Source organism: Nicotiana tomentosiformis, chromosome 2 (genome assembly GCF_000390325.3).
Source record: "Nicotiana tomentosiformis chromosome 2, ASM39032v3, whole genome shotgun sequence".
Classification (NCBI taxonomy): Eukaryota; Viridiplantae; Streptophyta; class Magnoliopsida; order Solanales; family Solanaceae; genus Nicotiana; species Nicotiana tomentosiformis.
Genome location: NC_090813.1, coordinates 180,855,667 through 180,870,650, shown reverse-complemented (window position 1 = coordinate 180,870,650; position 14,984 = coordinate 180,855,667). Strand labels below are relative to the sequence as shown.

The 14,984-nt window shown below is 39.8% G+C and overlaps 1 protein-coding gene and 1 long non-coding RNA gene across 2 annotated transcripts; one reads left to right on the top strand and one right to left on the bottom strand.

Moving 5' to 3' along the window:
- Positions 1-5,926: 5,926 nt before the first annotated feature.
- Positions 5,927-7,796, bottom strand: LOC108943364 (uncharacterized). Its single transcript, XR_001967261.3, has 2 exons — positions 7,629-7,796; positions 5,927-6,303 (listed from the first exon to the last, which is right to left on the bottom strand). It is a non-coding gene; the product is annotated as an uncharacterized lncRNA (long non-coding RNA).
- A 5,027-nt stretch (positions 7,797-12,823) lies between these two features.
- On the top strand, positions 12,824-13,195 carry LOC138906196 (uncharacterized). Its single transcript, XM_070194722.1, has one exon. It carries the CDS (start codon positions 12,824-12,826, stop codon positions 13,193-13,195), a length of 372 nt encoding a protein of 123 aa, XP_070050823.1.
- Positions 13,196-14,984: the final 1,789 nt, after the last annotated feature.

Below are 14,984 nucleotides of genomic sequence, written 5' to 3'. Positions count from 1 at the left end.
AGGTTTGGGGCGTGACATTGATGGCGGTTCGGGGTCGATATTCAATATCGTACCCACTGATTTCTACGGCCCATTTGGCCAATCGACCCGAAAGCTCGAGTTTATGAAAAACATTTCGAAGAGGATAAGTTGTTATAACATATATTGGATGACATTAGAAATACGGTTTTAGTTTCCTAGAGGTGCTTATTAAAGCAATCGCTAAATTTTCTAAGTGTGGATATCTAGTTTCGGCCTCACCCAAGGTTCGACTAGCATAATAGACAGGAAAGTGCATACCTTGTTCTTCTCGGACCAGGACCCACTTACCGCAATCTCCGAGACTGCCAAGTACAAGTAAAGCTGTTCATCCACTTTCGGGGTGTGAAGCAGCAGCGGGCTCGATAAATACCGCTTTAGTTCCTCTAAGGCCTGCTAGCATTCCGGAGTCTATGCAAAATTGCTCTTCTTCTTAAGCAGCGAGAAGAATCGGTGGCTCATATATGAGGATCTCGAAAACAATCGTCTGAGGGAGGCTATCCGCTCCGTCAGCCTCTGCACGACCTTTATATTATCCACTATCGTGATATCATCGATAGCTTTGATTTTATCGGGGTTGATCTCAATTTCCCGGTTGGACACCGTGAAACCAAGAAACTTGCATAAGCCAACTCCGAATGACACTTTTCGGGGTTGAGCTTCATATTGTATTTCCTTAATATATCGAAAGTTTCCTGCAAATGCTTTAAATGGTCCTCTGCTCGCAGGGACTTAATTAGCATGTCATCAATATAAACTTCCATTGATTTTCCTATTTGTTCTTCGAACATTTGGTTTACTAGGCGTTGATAAGTTACACCAGCATTTTTTAGACCGAATGGCATTACATTATAGCAGTAGGTACCGTACTTAGTGATAAACGAGGTCTTTTCCTGATCCTCCGGGTTCATCTATATCTGGTTGTCCCCGGAGTAGGCATCGAGAAAACTGAGAATCTCGTGGCCGGCCGTGGCATTGATCATACGATTGATAAAAGAATCATTGGGGCATGCTTTATTCGGGTCTTTATAATCTATACACATTCTAAGTTTGTTTCCCTTCTTAGGGACTACTACTACGTTTTCTAACCATTTAGGGTACTTTACTTCCCAAATGGATCCTATTTTGAGAAGTTTGGTTACCTCGTCCTTGATGAAGGCATGTTTGACCTCGGATTGGGGCCTTCTTTTTTGCTTTACCGGGCAGAATTTAGGGTCCAGGCTTAGTTTGTGAGTGGTAATTTCTGGTGGAATCCCTGTCATATCGAGATAGGACCAAGCAAAGCAATCTGTGTTAGCTTTAAGGAAATGAATAAGTTTTTTCCTGAGCTCGGGGGTTAACCCCGTGCCCAGGTATACCTTTCGTTCGGTTGATGCTTGGCCAGTGTGATTTGTTCCAACTCTTCGACCGTTGACTTGGTGGCATCGGAGTCATCGAGAACCACAAAGGATCGAGGGATCCAGTAATCATCATCTTCGTCAATCCCATGCTCCTACAATTGGATCAAGGCCGGTATCTGTGGTTGTTATTTGGCCTCTTATTTTCCATTCGATCCTTTAGTTGATGAGAGTGCCGATACTGGTATCACTTCATCGACTGAAAATATTTCCTTGGCGGCGAGTTTCTCCCCGTACACCATTTTGATTCCCTCCGACGTTGGGAACTTCAGAACTCGGTAAAGGGTCGAGGGCACTGCCCTCATGTTATGGATCCAAGGCCTTCCGAGCAGGGCGTTGTACCTCACGTCACAATCGATCACGTGGAACTTTATTTCTTGGATGGTCCCGACCATGTTCATTGGCAAAGTAATTTCACCCTTGGTGGTTTCGCTTGCCATGTTGAAGCCGTTAAGTACTCGGGTTGCTGGCACGATTTGATCTTGTAGGTCGAGTTGTTCTATGACCCTCAACCGAATAATGTTGGTCGAGCTACCTAGATCAATCAAAACACGTTTTACTTGAATTTTATTCATAAGGACAGATATTACCAGTGCGTCGTTATGGGGTTGTAAGATCCCCTTTGTATCCTCGTCACTGAAAGATAAAGTGCCCTCTGGTACGTAGTCTCGAATCCGTTTTTCCTTCGTGATCGACACCTTGGTGCGTTTGAATACAGGCCCTTGAGGAATATCGACCCCTCCAACAATCATGTGGATTACGTACTGTGGCTCTTCTTGCTCATTCTATCTATTTGAATCTCTGTTCTTGAAATGGTTTTTAGCCCGATCGCTTAAGAATTCTCGAAGATGCCTTTCGTTGAAAAAACGGGCTACCTCCTCCCTCAGTTGTCTGCAATATTCTGTTCTATGACCATGGGTGCCATGATATTTGCACATTTGATTAGGATTTCTCTGGGCCGGATCAGTCTGTAGAGGTCGGGGCCACCTGGTGTCTTTGATGCGCCCAATGGCCGATACAATAGCTGATGCATCAATGTTGAAGTTGTATTCCGATAGTCGTGGTGCTTCTTTGGGTTCGACATTTCTGTCGAAACCTCTTTTACTCATGTGCCCTCGAGAACTCTGTCCTCGATCATTTCTTCTATCAGTTTGATCGGGGTTACGTCCAGGCCCGCTGTTTCTCCGATCTCCACTGTATGGCTGATATCGATATCTGTTTGACAGTGGTTCCCGATCAATATCCCTTTTAACTCTGTCAATGGTCCTGTTTGGATAAACGGATCTGGAAGGAGTCCTTAACTGATCATCCTCGACCCTAATCTTTGACTAGTACCGATTATGCACGTCGGCCCAGGTTACAACTGGATATTCGATCAAGTTCTGCTTTAACTGTTGTGAGGCTACCGAACTTCGTATGTTTAGGCCTTGAGTGAAATCCTGAATGGCCCAATCGTCGGCAACTGGGGGCAGATCCATGCGCTCCATTTGGAACTGAGATACAAACTCTTTGAGATTTCGTTGTCTTTCTATTTTACTTTGAATAGGTCCGACTTTCTAGTCTCGACCTTTATCGCTCCAGCGTGCGCTTTGACGAAGGAATCTGCGAGCATAGAAAAAGAATCAATGGAGTTAGGTGGTAAATTATGGTACCATATCATCGCTCCCTTTGATAAAGTTTCTCTGAATTTTTTCAGCAGTATTGACTCAATCTCATCGTCATCTAGGTCGTTCCCTTTTATTGCGCATGTGTAAGAAGTGACATGCTCGTTGGGGTCGGTAGTTCCATTATACTTGGGAATTTCTGGCATGCCGAATATTTTCGGAATGGGCTTAGGAGCTACGTTCGGGGGGAAGGGCTTTTGTACGAACTTCTTTGAATCCAAACCCTTCAAAATCGGTGGTGCTCCTGGAATTTGATCAACTCGGGAGTTATATGTTTTCACTTTTTTGTCATTCTCTTCAATTCGATTCGATTCGCTTTGTCAGCTCCTCGAACATTTTCAAGATAGCGGGGTCGGTTCCTGACTCATTCCCATTTGACCTCCCCAGCGTTGGTTCAGCCCTGTGAACTACTTCCTGTGATGGCTCGGGTTCGACCTTACTCGGCACGTGATTCTGATTTTGAAGTTGTGCTATTGCAGCTTGTTGAGCCTGCAGCATTTCGAATATTATTCGAAGGCTGATTCCGCCTTCTTCGCCGCCTTGTGAGTTCTGACCGGCTGATCGAATGCTTCTGCGGACGCTATTTTCGGGGTCGACGTCCAGATTTGTATTCAGGGCAACATGGGAACTGACGTCGATGGGGTCTGCAACTGGTACTCCCTCGGGGTCAACTGGAAGCACTTCGTTTCCTGGGGCAGCTACGTTGTCGTTTTCGCCATGAAAACCAAGGCCGTTGTCGATGTGTGTGGGTACTGCTTCAGAGTTCGACATGCTGATCCTGGAATCAAAAATGCTTACAAGAACAAGTGTAAAGCAGTGTATGTTATGAAAATTAGCACCAGGCAATCACTATTATCCTTATCCCTACGGTGGGCGCCAAATTGTTTACCCAAAAAGCAGATAACAATTGAATTTATATGTGATTTTAAGGACACGTGATTTTACTTGGTATAAACTGAGAAAATATGCAAACTGATATTGAAATTAACTGTAAAGAAAAATAAAAGCAAACCAAATGAGATACGTAGCTTGGGTCCTTGAACCAAATGAAGCAACACAGGAAATACAAGCGAAGTAACAGAGTATTAAGAACCTTGAGAAGAGAATATTATATTGCTTTTTTTTTACTGTTTGAGATCCCTTTTACAAATGATTAGACCCCTTTATATAGTAGGTGAGTCCTACTTTTGATACAATTCTAAATATAGTAAGGACTCTCATACAATTCTAAATATAGTAAGGACTCTGATATTCTACTTTTCGATCTTGATCGGTCTCTGGGTCTTCGAGCTCGGCAGCATATTCTTCGTACCATGACTCGATATTACAATGATGAACCTTGAACCATCATGTTCCAATCTTGATTAATCATACGAAGGGCAAAACTCGGGTTTGACCGTATACACTCGTCGAACTGCTTGTTTTCATAATAGAACATTAGAGCCTTACAACCAACTATAGTCAAGAGTTCTCTTAATTTCTTGCATCGCACTATTTTTCAGGTATTATCTTTTGTAATTAGCAGAACAACTTTTTTAGGAATTACCGTTAGTTATTTTGTAATTAGAAAATAGTTTGGGTACTTTCACTTTGTTTTCAGGCTTGGTTCTTTGGAGCGCAGGAAAATTGCCATAATGAATGGGAGAAGATCACTAATAATTTTTGTGAAGAGAATTTCATCCAGAGAATTCAATATGCAGGACAAATATTTATACATGATGGATTGATGGCGAAGGAGTGCCGAAGGTTCTGTTGTCTAAACATATGGTTAATGTCGAGTATCCAAAAATACTTTACGTGAGTAAACTCTATTTCACTGCTTTATTCCCTCATGTGGTTAATTATGTTACTAAATTTGTGAGTTTGCAGCAAATGATGAAATTGTATTACTTGAAAGGTCATAAGATAAAATATTTCTTTAATACAACACTTTAATGTTGGATATAACTGCAATATTTAAACTAACTCACAATATCTAGGATGTTCAATCCATCTAAAAAATTACAAGCGAATCATTTTTTACTAGATTAGAAGACAAAATACTCATAATTTTTCTTTTGATAAGGAGGAGATACCATAGTTAATAGGATTTATACTAGATGGGGAGACGAATATGATTTTTTACCTGGAATATGTTTCTTGATTATGTCTTATTAGTATAGTATAGAAATTAATTAAAGTCACAAAATTTGTCAAACTTCCCAAATTTTTTATTAGTTCTTTATTATTTTTTAAAGGTTGGCGTACAACTTCAAACTACATGTTAGGCAGGATTTGTTTTCATGTTAATTATTCACATGTTAATATAAGGATCGGTAGGTTTGTAATAATTAGTTTTCTTTTCCATTCCTTTAATTTTGTTGATTAAATATAAGTAAAATTCCATCACAATATATCAGATAAATATGTCATTCTGTCATATGAACTCTAACACACTCCCTTATTCCACTACATATTCTTTTCTTTTTATAATTAAGCTATATGTTTTCAGTTAACCTGATCCACTTCTATTTTCAGAAAAAACTAATATTTCTTTTTGAATTTAATCGAGTTCCTTAAAAATGGGCTAAAAAGGAAGGGCGTTGTAGCAATCCCTTTGGGAGAGTGCTACTTACGAAACAAAATCTAATTTACTACTTACAACATTAAGAAGATATTAATTTTAAAAAAAATATTCAGAATAATTTAGTAGCGAAAATAGGCCCATGCGATGAGTTCCAAAGTGCAAAATTTTTATTTTTGAAAATACTCTTCATAATTTTTATTTTTTTAAAAATAAAATACAATGTCAAAATATCAACATAAAGTGATATAACCCTTCTTGAATAATCAACATGTTAAAGCAACTTTCTAACAAAATTATACTTTCATTCAACATCACTGCAAGTTTGTATTGTACATAAATTTCAAACTATTGGGTATAAAAAAGAAAACTAATTTTCTCCTTTGTACATATTTACAAGACAGTGTAAATTCAGCATATTACAAAACTAGAGTTATTAACACACCCTAAAACAACAAAATAAGTTATCAAATTCAAGTTACAAGATTTTGGTCTTAAGATCCAACAAGCCTCCAAATAACATATATAATTGTGACATATATATCATGTACATGTCCCAAAACTATACAAAGCCATGGTGCATATGCAAATATGATCTCCATAAGTGCTCCCAAAAAGACTATTTCATAAGGCCGTCTTCAAATTTCATCCCGTACATTACCTACGATAAAAAATAACTATCGCTAAGCATAAAGCTTAGTGGCATATAAACTTTGGGCTTGGAGCCACTAAATTCTCCAATTCCTCCTTTCAGTCATAGGTAGCTCAAATTTAACATAATTTAAAATAAGTGAACAAATATATCATAAGTATCAAATATCAAACCTTGAAGTGTTTCCAAATATCAATAACAATATTCAAGAGTCGAGAAAGCGTATACTATCAATCCAAGAGAGTTTGCCAAATATCCATTTTTCGCCCAATATGTACGTCATGCCATCACACTAAGCATAATCAGATATCAAGATATACCGAAGCCCCAAATCAAGTAGGGTCAAAACCCAATAGTCAAGAGAATCAAGAACCATATTAAAAATGGCTTTCTAGTTCGTACTTAACATGGACAAATTCCATAATTTAAGACGAATTACAAATTCAAAGTCAAGATGGCAAAAGATACGAATCAAGAGGCATGCCAAGATGAGTGACAAAGTCACTGCCACAAGAAGGACAAAGTCCCAACAAGAATACAAAACGATCAAGCAATCCGTACGAGTGGGCGATTTAGCGAATATCTTACAATACTTGATATAACATGAATACAATGATATAAATTGAAGACAAGAAAAAAAATAAAATATCAGATTATTTTAAAATATTCCAACAAGTAAAAAGAGTACAAAATTTATATACAAACCTTGGTATTTTACCACAAAACAGTTCAACCATACTTGAGGACGTTCGAATCGTCTACGCCATAGACAAACCAAATTCGTCCACTTACTCAAACACTTCTCCTTAGATTTTACAAAGGTATATATACCTTAAATATATAATCAAATATCTATATAAGTTCAGTGATTTAACATGTTAAACTAAATATGATATTGGTAAAAATTACCCAAAATATTTAAAACAGAAATTCTGGACAGTATCACTGTCTTATGTTGTGACTCAGTTTTGAAGATGAAAAAGATAAACTAAACTATATGGTCTTCATTACAGTTGTAGATGTATGTCTTAGAATTTCAGAACATCTTGAATCACCCCAATATCAGTTTCTTACAAAAAGTTATGCTAAAATTACTAACAGTAGTACAGGGAGTATTTTTAAAACTGAAAATCTGGGCAGCACCTGCCCTGTATTTTATGATCCCTTTTCGGGTAAATACAACAAAAAAAATATTTTGGTTCCTGAATAAGAATTATAGATCTATGAAATAGCTTTCTAGAAAGTCTTGGATCACTTAAAATGGAGTTCTATACAAAAAGATATGAAGAAAATACTAATAGTTATCTAGTGTAAAAGCGGGTTTAGTAACTTACCACAAAAGAGAGGAGCAACTTAAGCTTCACCAAGAATGAGTTTTGCTGGTTGGTTTAGTGGAGATTTATGATGGTTTTCATGAAGTTTTTCTAGGTGATAAGAAGGAGAGAGGATAGGGGTTTTCTTTGTCTTGAAAGAATGAAATATGAGAGGAGGTTATGGAAAAGCAAGTCAACCAAAATAATATCTAAACTTTGGATAAATATGAAAAATGTGGCTGCCCAACCTACTAAATATCTTTAGATAAATACAAAAGGGTGGCAGCCCAAAATCTTAATTATATAATGTATTTAATAATAATTCATCAAAATAATATTAAGTGTTACACATAGCAACACCATGGAACTTCTTTGTCAATATTAACACAACCTAAAGTAAGAAATTTTCATATATTGTCAATTTCACGTTTAGGAAGTGCGAAGTAAAATATCTCCTCATTATAAAGATACTCAATAGAGAATGCAAATATTAGTAAAACTTTGGGGTGTTACAACTCTCTCCCCTTTAAATAAATTTCGTCCCGAAATTTACCTTGTACTAGTCCCTAAACAAATGTGGATATTGAATTTGCATATCCTCTTCTCGCTCCCAGGTAGCTTCTTCGCCAGATGATTTTTACAAAGAACTTTTACTAAGGCATGCTCTTGTTTCTAAGCTCTTTTAACTCACGCACTAAGATTTGGATTGGTTCTTCTCCATATGTCAAATCAGGATTGACCTCAATAGATTCAATAGAAAAAACATGAGATGGATCTGAACGGTATATTCTAAGCATAGAAATATGGAAGATGTTGTGAATCTTGTCTAACTCTGGTAGAAGAGCTAGTTTATAAGCAACTGGGCTAACTCTCTCAAGCACTTCATAAGGTCCAATAAATCGTGGACTAAGTTTACCTTTTTGGTCAAATCTCATAATATTTTTCCATGGAGAAACTTTTAAAAATACCTTATCACCCGCTTTATACTCAATTTCACGCCTCTTAAGATCAACATAAGACTTTTGTCCGTATGAGGAAATTTTTAAGAGATCCTTGATGATTTTTATCTTATCTTCAGCTTGTTGAACAATCTCAGGACCCACCAATTTTCTTTCACTAATATCATTCCAACAAAAAGGCGTTCTGCATTTTCTCCCATATAAAGCTTCATAAGGAGGTATGCCTATACTTGATTGGTATCTATTATTGTAAGCAAATTCTATTAGGGCTAAGTGTTTATCCCAACTACCCTCAAACTCAATAATGCATGCTCGAAGCATATCCTCCAAGATTTGTATTACCCTCTCAGACTGGCCGTCTGTTTGTGGATGGAAAACAGCACTAAAATTCAACCTGGAACCTTAAGTTTCTTGCAAGCTAAACCAAAATCTGGATGTGTAACGACCCGACCGGTCGTTTTGAGTATTATAACCTTGTTTCCCCATTTACTACTCAATTTATGCTTTAAATTTGTTATGTGACTTGCCGGGGGTAATTGGTTCGGGTCCGGTGAGGTTTTTGAATGATTTGGGACACCTAGTTCCAAGGTTTCGAATTTTAGTTGAAAAGGTTGACCAAATATTGACGTATGTATAATGACCCGGAGAATTTTTGCTAAGGAAATTAAGGTTTTGTGGTGTCGAGGTTGATAAATTAGTACAAACGGCTCAGACTTTTTGGGTTGAACAATGCACCGGAAAGTAAAGAAAATTTTTTTGGCGGAAAAATACGTTTCTACGGTCTATTATGCGACCGCATAATCACTCTGCGGGCCGCATAATGGCCGCAGAAGTAAGGCAGAAGAGGGCCAGTTTGGATGAAATCTGCGGTCGACTATGCGACTGCATAACTGTTCTGCGGTCACTATGCGACTGCAGAACAGGTATGCGGGCTCCATAGTGACCGCATACACAGACAGATGTTTGTCAGTATTGGACACCGATTATGCGACCGATTGCCTACACTGTAGGCGTACCTGCAATGGTCGCCAAGGTTTATGCGGTCACATAAATTGCTTTGGGTTCTCACAATTCTATCTGTTTGTAGTTTGTAATTTTGCATTATGATTTTACTTAGTTGGCGTAGCGGAAAATATAACGTTTTGTAGTATTCATGATTTAAGGGTTTCTTAGTATGATCTACTTCAGGATCTAAAGACCCTCCCATCCATATTGTCCAACCATTAAATCTTAGTGCTAAATTTCTCCCATTTCCCTTGCTGCAGTTAAAAGATCTCGTCAGCTGCTGGCTTGGAGGCTTAACACCACAAGTGCAACTAATGGTTACGGATGGGACATGTAATTTCTTCTCTCAAATGTGAATCCACCTTTTTGCTACCGTCATGGGTAATGTAACGACTTGAATCCTTTTGTCTGTATAAAACTTCACTCTTTTTGTGTTTCCTGGATTTCACTCATCAAAATCCTTTTGTGGTTAGTGCCATATATAAGCTGTGTTGGTTCCTAATTACTTAATTTCTTTCTGAACCTTTAGTTCTTTGCATAGTGCTCCTGTTATCGTGCAATCTTTACTTCTTCCACCATTATTGCTGCAACTTCAGATGCAGTAGGTAGGTTATATACTCGCTCATCTAAACCTAAGTCACATTTGAGCGCAATGTAAAAGTTCGATAATTCCGGAACATCTGCCAAAGATTTCAAAAAAATACTATACGGATTATTTTGTAGTATATTCATCAATTCTTATTCAAGATTTGAAGATTTCACAAGGATCTTGCTAGGGCTTCAAAGAGGTAAGAATTTCTTTCCTCAATTCTTCAATTTCGGATTTGGAATAAAAATGGGTGATTAATAGTATGATTCTTGGGTGTAAGAGTATTATGTATACATACCAATACGGTTGTAGAAAGATTGTTAGGTTCAAATGGGTAAGAATTGGGTTTAAAATGGTAGAAATCTTCATAGACTTTAATTGAAGATTTGAGGGTCGAGTTGGTGTCGGATTTTGGTGAAATATGTATGGTTGGACTCGTGGTTGGATGTGCTTTCATATTCTGCAACTTTTGTCTGATTCCGATACGTGGGCCCCACAGGCGCTTTTTGAGTTAATTTCGGATTTTTTTGGAAATTAGTATTTCCTTATGGAATTAATAACAATAATTTATATTGACTGAATCGAATTAATTGTGGATAGATACGAGGCTTTAAGAGATCAATTTTCGTGGCAAGGGCATAGCGGAATAAAGAATTACACGGGCTGAGGTAAGTAACAGTTTTAAATCTGGTCCTGAGGGTATGAAACCCCAGATTTTTGTATCATGTGATTACTTTGGAGATGACGCACATGCTAGGTGACGGGCATGTGGGCGTGCACCGAGGGGATCGTGACTTGGTCCGCCTCGTGAGACTGTAAAGTTGAATAACTAGTTGTTAGCTATATGCTCTCTATGTGTTGTGGAAATTTGGCTGTAAGGCATGTTAGAAACCATGTTTAGGCTATATGTTGGTACTGCTGGGACTCACAGAGGTCGTGTACATGTTGAATTATCTGCTAAATTGTTGTTTGATACTCAGTCATAGTTTACTTGTTTATTTTATCTCAGTCTCTATTGTTCATTATTGATGCATCATATCATTGTTGTTTGGGCTGATTTCATGATTATTGAGAGCCCGAGAGACTGGAGAGATTTATGACTGAGTGAGGTCAAGGGCCTGATTGTGAGATATTGATACTATAGCACGTGAGTTGGCCGTGAGGATCCAGATATTGATAGTATAGCACATAAGTTGTCCGTACAGCACGTGAGTTGGCCATGCGGATCCAGATATTGATACTATGGCACGTGAGTTGTCCGTGCAGCACGTGAGTTGGCCGTGAAGATTATAGCGTTTGGGCTGTAGGAGCCCCTCCAGAGTCTGTACACCCCCAGTGAGCGCGGGTACATATTGAGAGTGAGTGATGAGGGCTGGGAGCCCAGTGAGTGATTGTTGTCCTGAGAGGTTGTACTTGATTTCCATTTGTTGTTGCACTTAGTTGTTATCTGTCATTGTTGTAAAATCTCTAAAATATTTTTATATACGGATTACATGAACAAGAACTGTATAAAAATTGATTTGACATTAAACTGCCAGATTTGATAGTAGGTCTATTCTTTGCTGGAATTACTGGAAATGAACCATAACTGTGTAGCTCGTTACTATCTTCAGTTCCTTATTTATTATTGTTACTTGCTGAGTTGGTTGTACTCATACTACACCCTTGTGCAGATCCAGGTGTTCCCGTGCATAACGGGTGTTGATTCTGTCACTCAGCTGATTTTCTAGAGATTCTGAGGTAGCTGCCGTGTTTCGCACACCTTGCCTCTCCTTCCCTATCTCCTTATTTACTATATTTGGTCTCAGACTGTTACGGACCGTATTTTTCAGACTTGTATTCATAATTAGATGTTCATGTACTCAGTGATACCAGGTTTTGGGATTGTTTGTATCGGAAATTGTGAAACCTGTTATTAGACTCAAATTATTATGTTTTTCAAACTTAAAGGAAATTGGGGGTTATTGATGTTATCGTTTGACTAGTTTCGAGATAGGCGCCATCACGACAGGTCAGATTTTGGGTCGTGATAAGTTGGTATCAGAGCCTAGGTTACATAGGTCTCACGAGTCATGAGCAGGTTTAGTAGAGTCTTGCTAATCGGTACGGAGACGTCTGTACTTATCTTCGAGAGGCTGCAGAACCCTTAGGAAAATTTCACTTTCTTGTATTCTGTTGTACAAAATTGTTGATTCCGAAAACTAAATTTTTGTTATTCTATTCTCTCACAGATGGTGAGAACACGTATTATCGGATCGGACGGTCAGCCACCAGCGCCACTAGTTAGGGCAGCCAAAGGCCGGGGCCGAGATAGAGGTCGAGGTGTAGCTCGTACCACAGCTGGACCTGCACCTGTAGTACCACCAATTACTCCAGGTCAGGAGTTGATTCCAGATATAGCTGAGCCGACAGGACCAGCTCAGGCACCAGTTGTGCCCATTGAGATTCCAGGCCTTCAGGAGACTTTGGCCTAGATAATTGCAGTTTGTACTGGTCTTGCTCAGGTGGTTTCAGCTCAAGTTGCACCTGCCACTTCTCAGGACGGGGGAGGTACTCATACCCATGTTGCCCGTACTCCAGACCAGGTAGTACAGTGACTTCAGATGCCGGGGGCGCTACCAGCCCAGCCGGCTATAGCTGTTCAGGCCCCGGTAGTTCTTGTTATGGCAGATGATGAGCAGAGGAGACTTGAGAGATTTGAGAGGCTTCGACCTCCACCATTTAGCGGTACTGATTCAGAGGATGTCCAGGGTTTTCTGGATAGGTGTCAGCGGATGCATCGGACAACGGGTATTCTGGAGACCAGTGTGGTCTCCTTCACTACTTTTCAGTTTTCTGGGACTGCCTTCAGATGGTGGGAGGCTTATGATAGGCGTAGGCCAGTTAGTGCAGTACCACTTACATGGCAGGAATTCTCCGTTCTCTTTTTGGAGAAGTTCATGTCGCAGTCTCGCAGAGAGGAGTTGCGTAGACAGTTTGAGCAGTTACATCATGATGGCATGTCAGTGATGCAGTATGAGATGAGATTTTCTTAGTTGGCTCATCACACAGTCTGGTTGATTCCCACTGATAGGGAGAGGATTAGGAGGTTCATTGATGGCCTCACATATCAGTTGTGGTTACTTATGACTAGGGAGAGGGTGTCTGGTGCTACTTTTGATGAGGTAGTTGACATTGCTCGGCAGATAGAGATGGTTCATAGCCAGGAACATGGAGAGAGGGAGGCTAAGAGGCCTCGTGGTCCAGGTGATTACAGTGGTGTTCCTTTATGAGGTCAATTTTACCGCAGTAGGGGTCGTTCTTACATACACGCTCAGACGGGTCGTCCAGCTCATCGTGGTGCATCAGCTATCCACAGTTCTTACAGTGCACACTCGGGCCAGTCTTCATTCAGTGCACTACCAGTGCAAAGTTCTCATCATACCTCGTCTGCTCAGGCTTCTATAGGTAATTCCTCGAGATATCAGGAGCAACAGTTCCGTCAGAGGAGGGGTTGTTTCGAGTGTGGGGAATTTGGTCATTTCAAGAGAGAGTGTCCTAGACTGTTGAGTGAGGCTCCCCAGCAGATTCCTCGACTGACTGCACTAGCAGTTCCACCACCCGCCCAACCAGCTCGGGGTGGGGGTCAGGCAGCTAGGGGTCGCCTAAGAGGGGTAGGCCGATCAGGTGGCGGTCAGGCTCGATTCTATGCTTTTCCTGCCAGGCCAGATGCTGTTGCTTCAGATGCAGTGATCACAGGTATTGTTTCAGTGTGCCACAGGGAGGCTTCTATATTATTTGACCCTGGTTCCACTTATTTATATGTATTATTATATTTTTCTCATTATCTGGATATGCCCTGTAAGTCCTTAGTTTCACATGTTAGTGTATCTATACCGGTGGGCGATATTATTACTATGGACCGTGTGTATCGGTCGTGTGTAGTAACTATTGGGGAACTGGAGACTAGGGTTGATATTTTATTACTCGGTATGGTTGATTTCGATGTAATCCTGTGTATGGATTGGTTGTCTCCATGTCATACTATTCTAGACTGTCACGCAAAAACCGTGACATTGACGATGCCGGGGTTGCCTAAGGTTGAATGGAGGGGTTCTCTAGAGTTTGTTCCTAGCAGGGTAATTTCTTATTCGAAGGCCCAACGGATGGTTGGAAAGGGATATTTGTCATATTTGGCCTTTGTGAGAGATGTTGATGCAGATACTCCTATTATTGATTCAGTACCGGTCATGCGAGACTTTCCATATGTATTTCCTACGGACCTGTCGGGTATGCCACCCGACAGGGATATTGATTTTGGTATTGACTTGGTGCAGGGCACTCAGCCCATTTCTATTCTTCCGTATCGTATGGCACCAACTGAGTTAAAAAAATTGAAAAAGCAACTTCAGGAACTCCTTGAAAAGGGATTTATTAGGCCCAGTGTGTCACCTTGGGGTGCACCGGTTCTGTTTGTGAAGAAGAAAGATGGTACTATGCGGATGTGCATTGATTATAGGCAGTTGAACAAGGTTACAATCAAGAATAAATATCCTTTGTCGCGTATTGATGACTTATTTGACCAGCTTCAGGGAGCGAGGTTGTTCTCTAAAATTTATTTGAGATCGGGATATCACCAGTTGAAAATTCGGGATTCGGATATTCTAAAGACGACATTCAGAACTTGTTATGGCCACTATGAATTTCTTGTAATGTCGTTTGGGCTAACAAATGCCCCGGCAGCATTCATGCACTTGATGAACAGTGTATTCCAATCATATATTGACTCATTTGCCGTAGTATTTATTGATGATATCCTGGTGTACTCACGTAGTCAGGAGGAGC

Bases quoted from the DNA above. Each gene is read 5' to 3' on its own strand.
- LOC138906196 (XM_070194722.1), top strand. From the start codon at position 12,824: ATGGCAGATGATGAGCAGAGGAGACTTGAGAGATTTGAGAGGCTTCGA.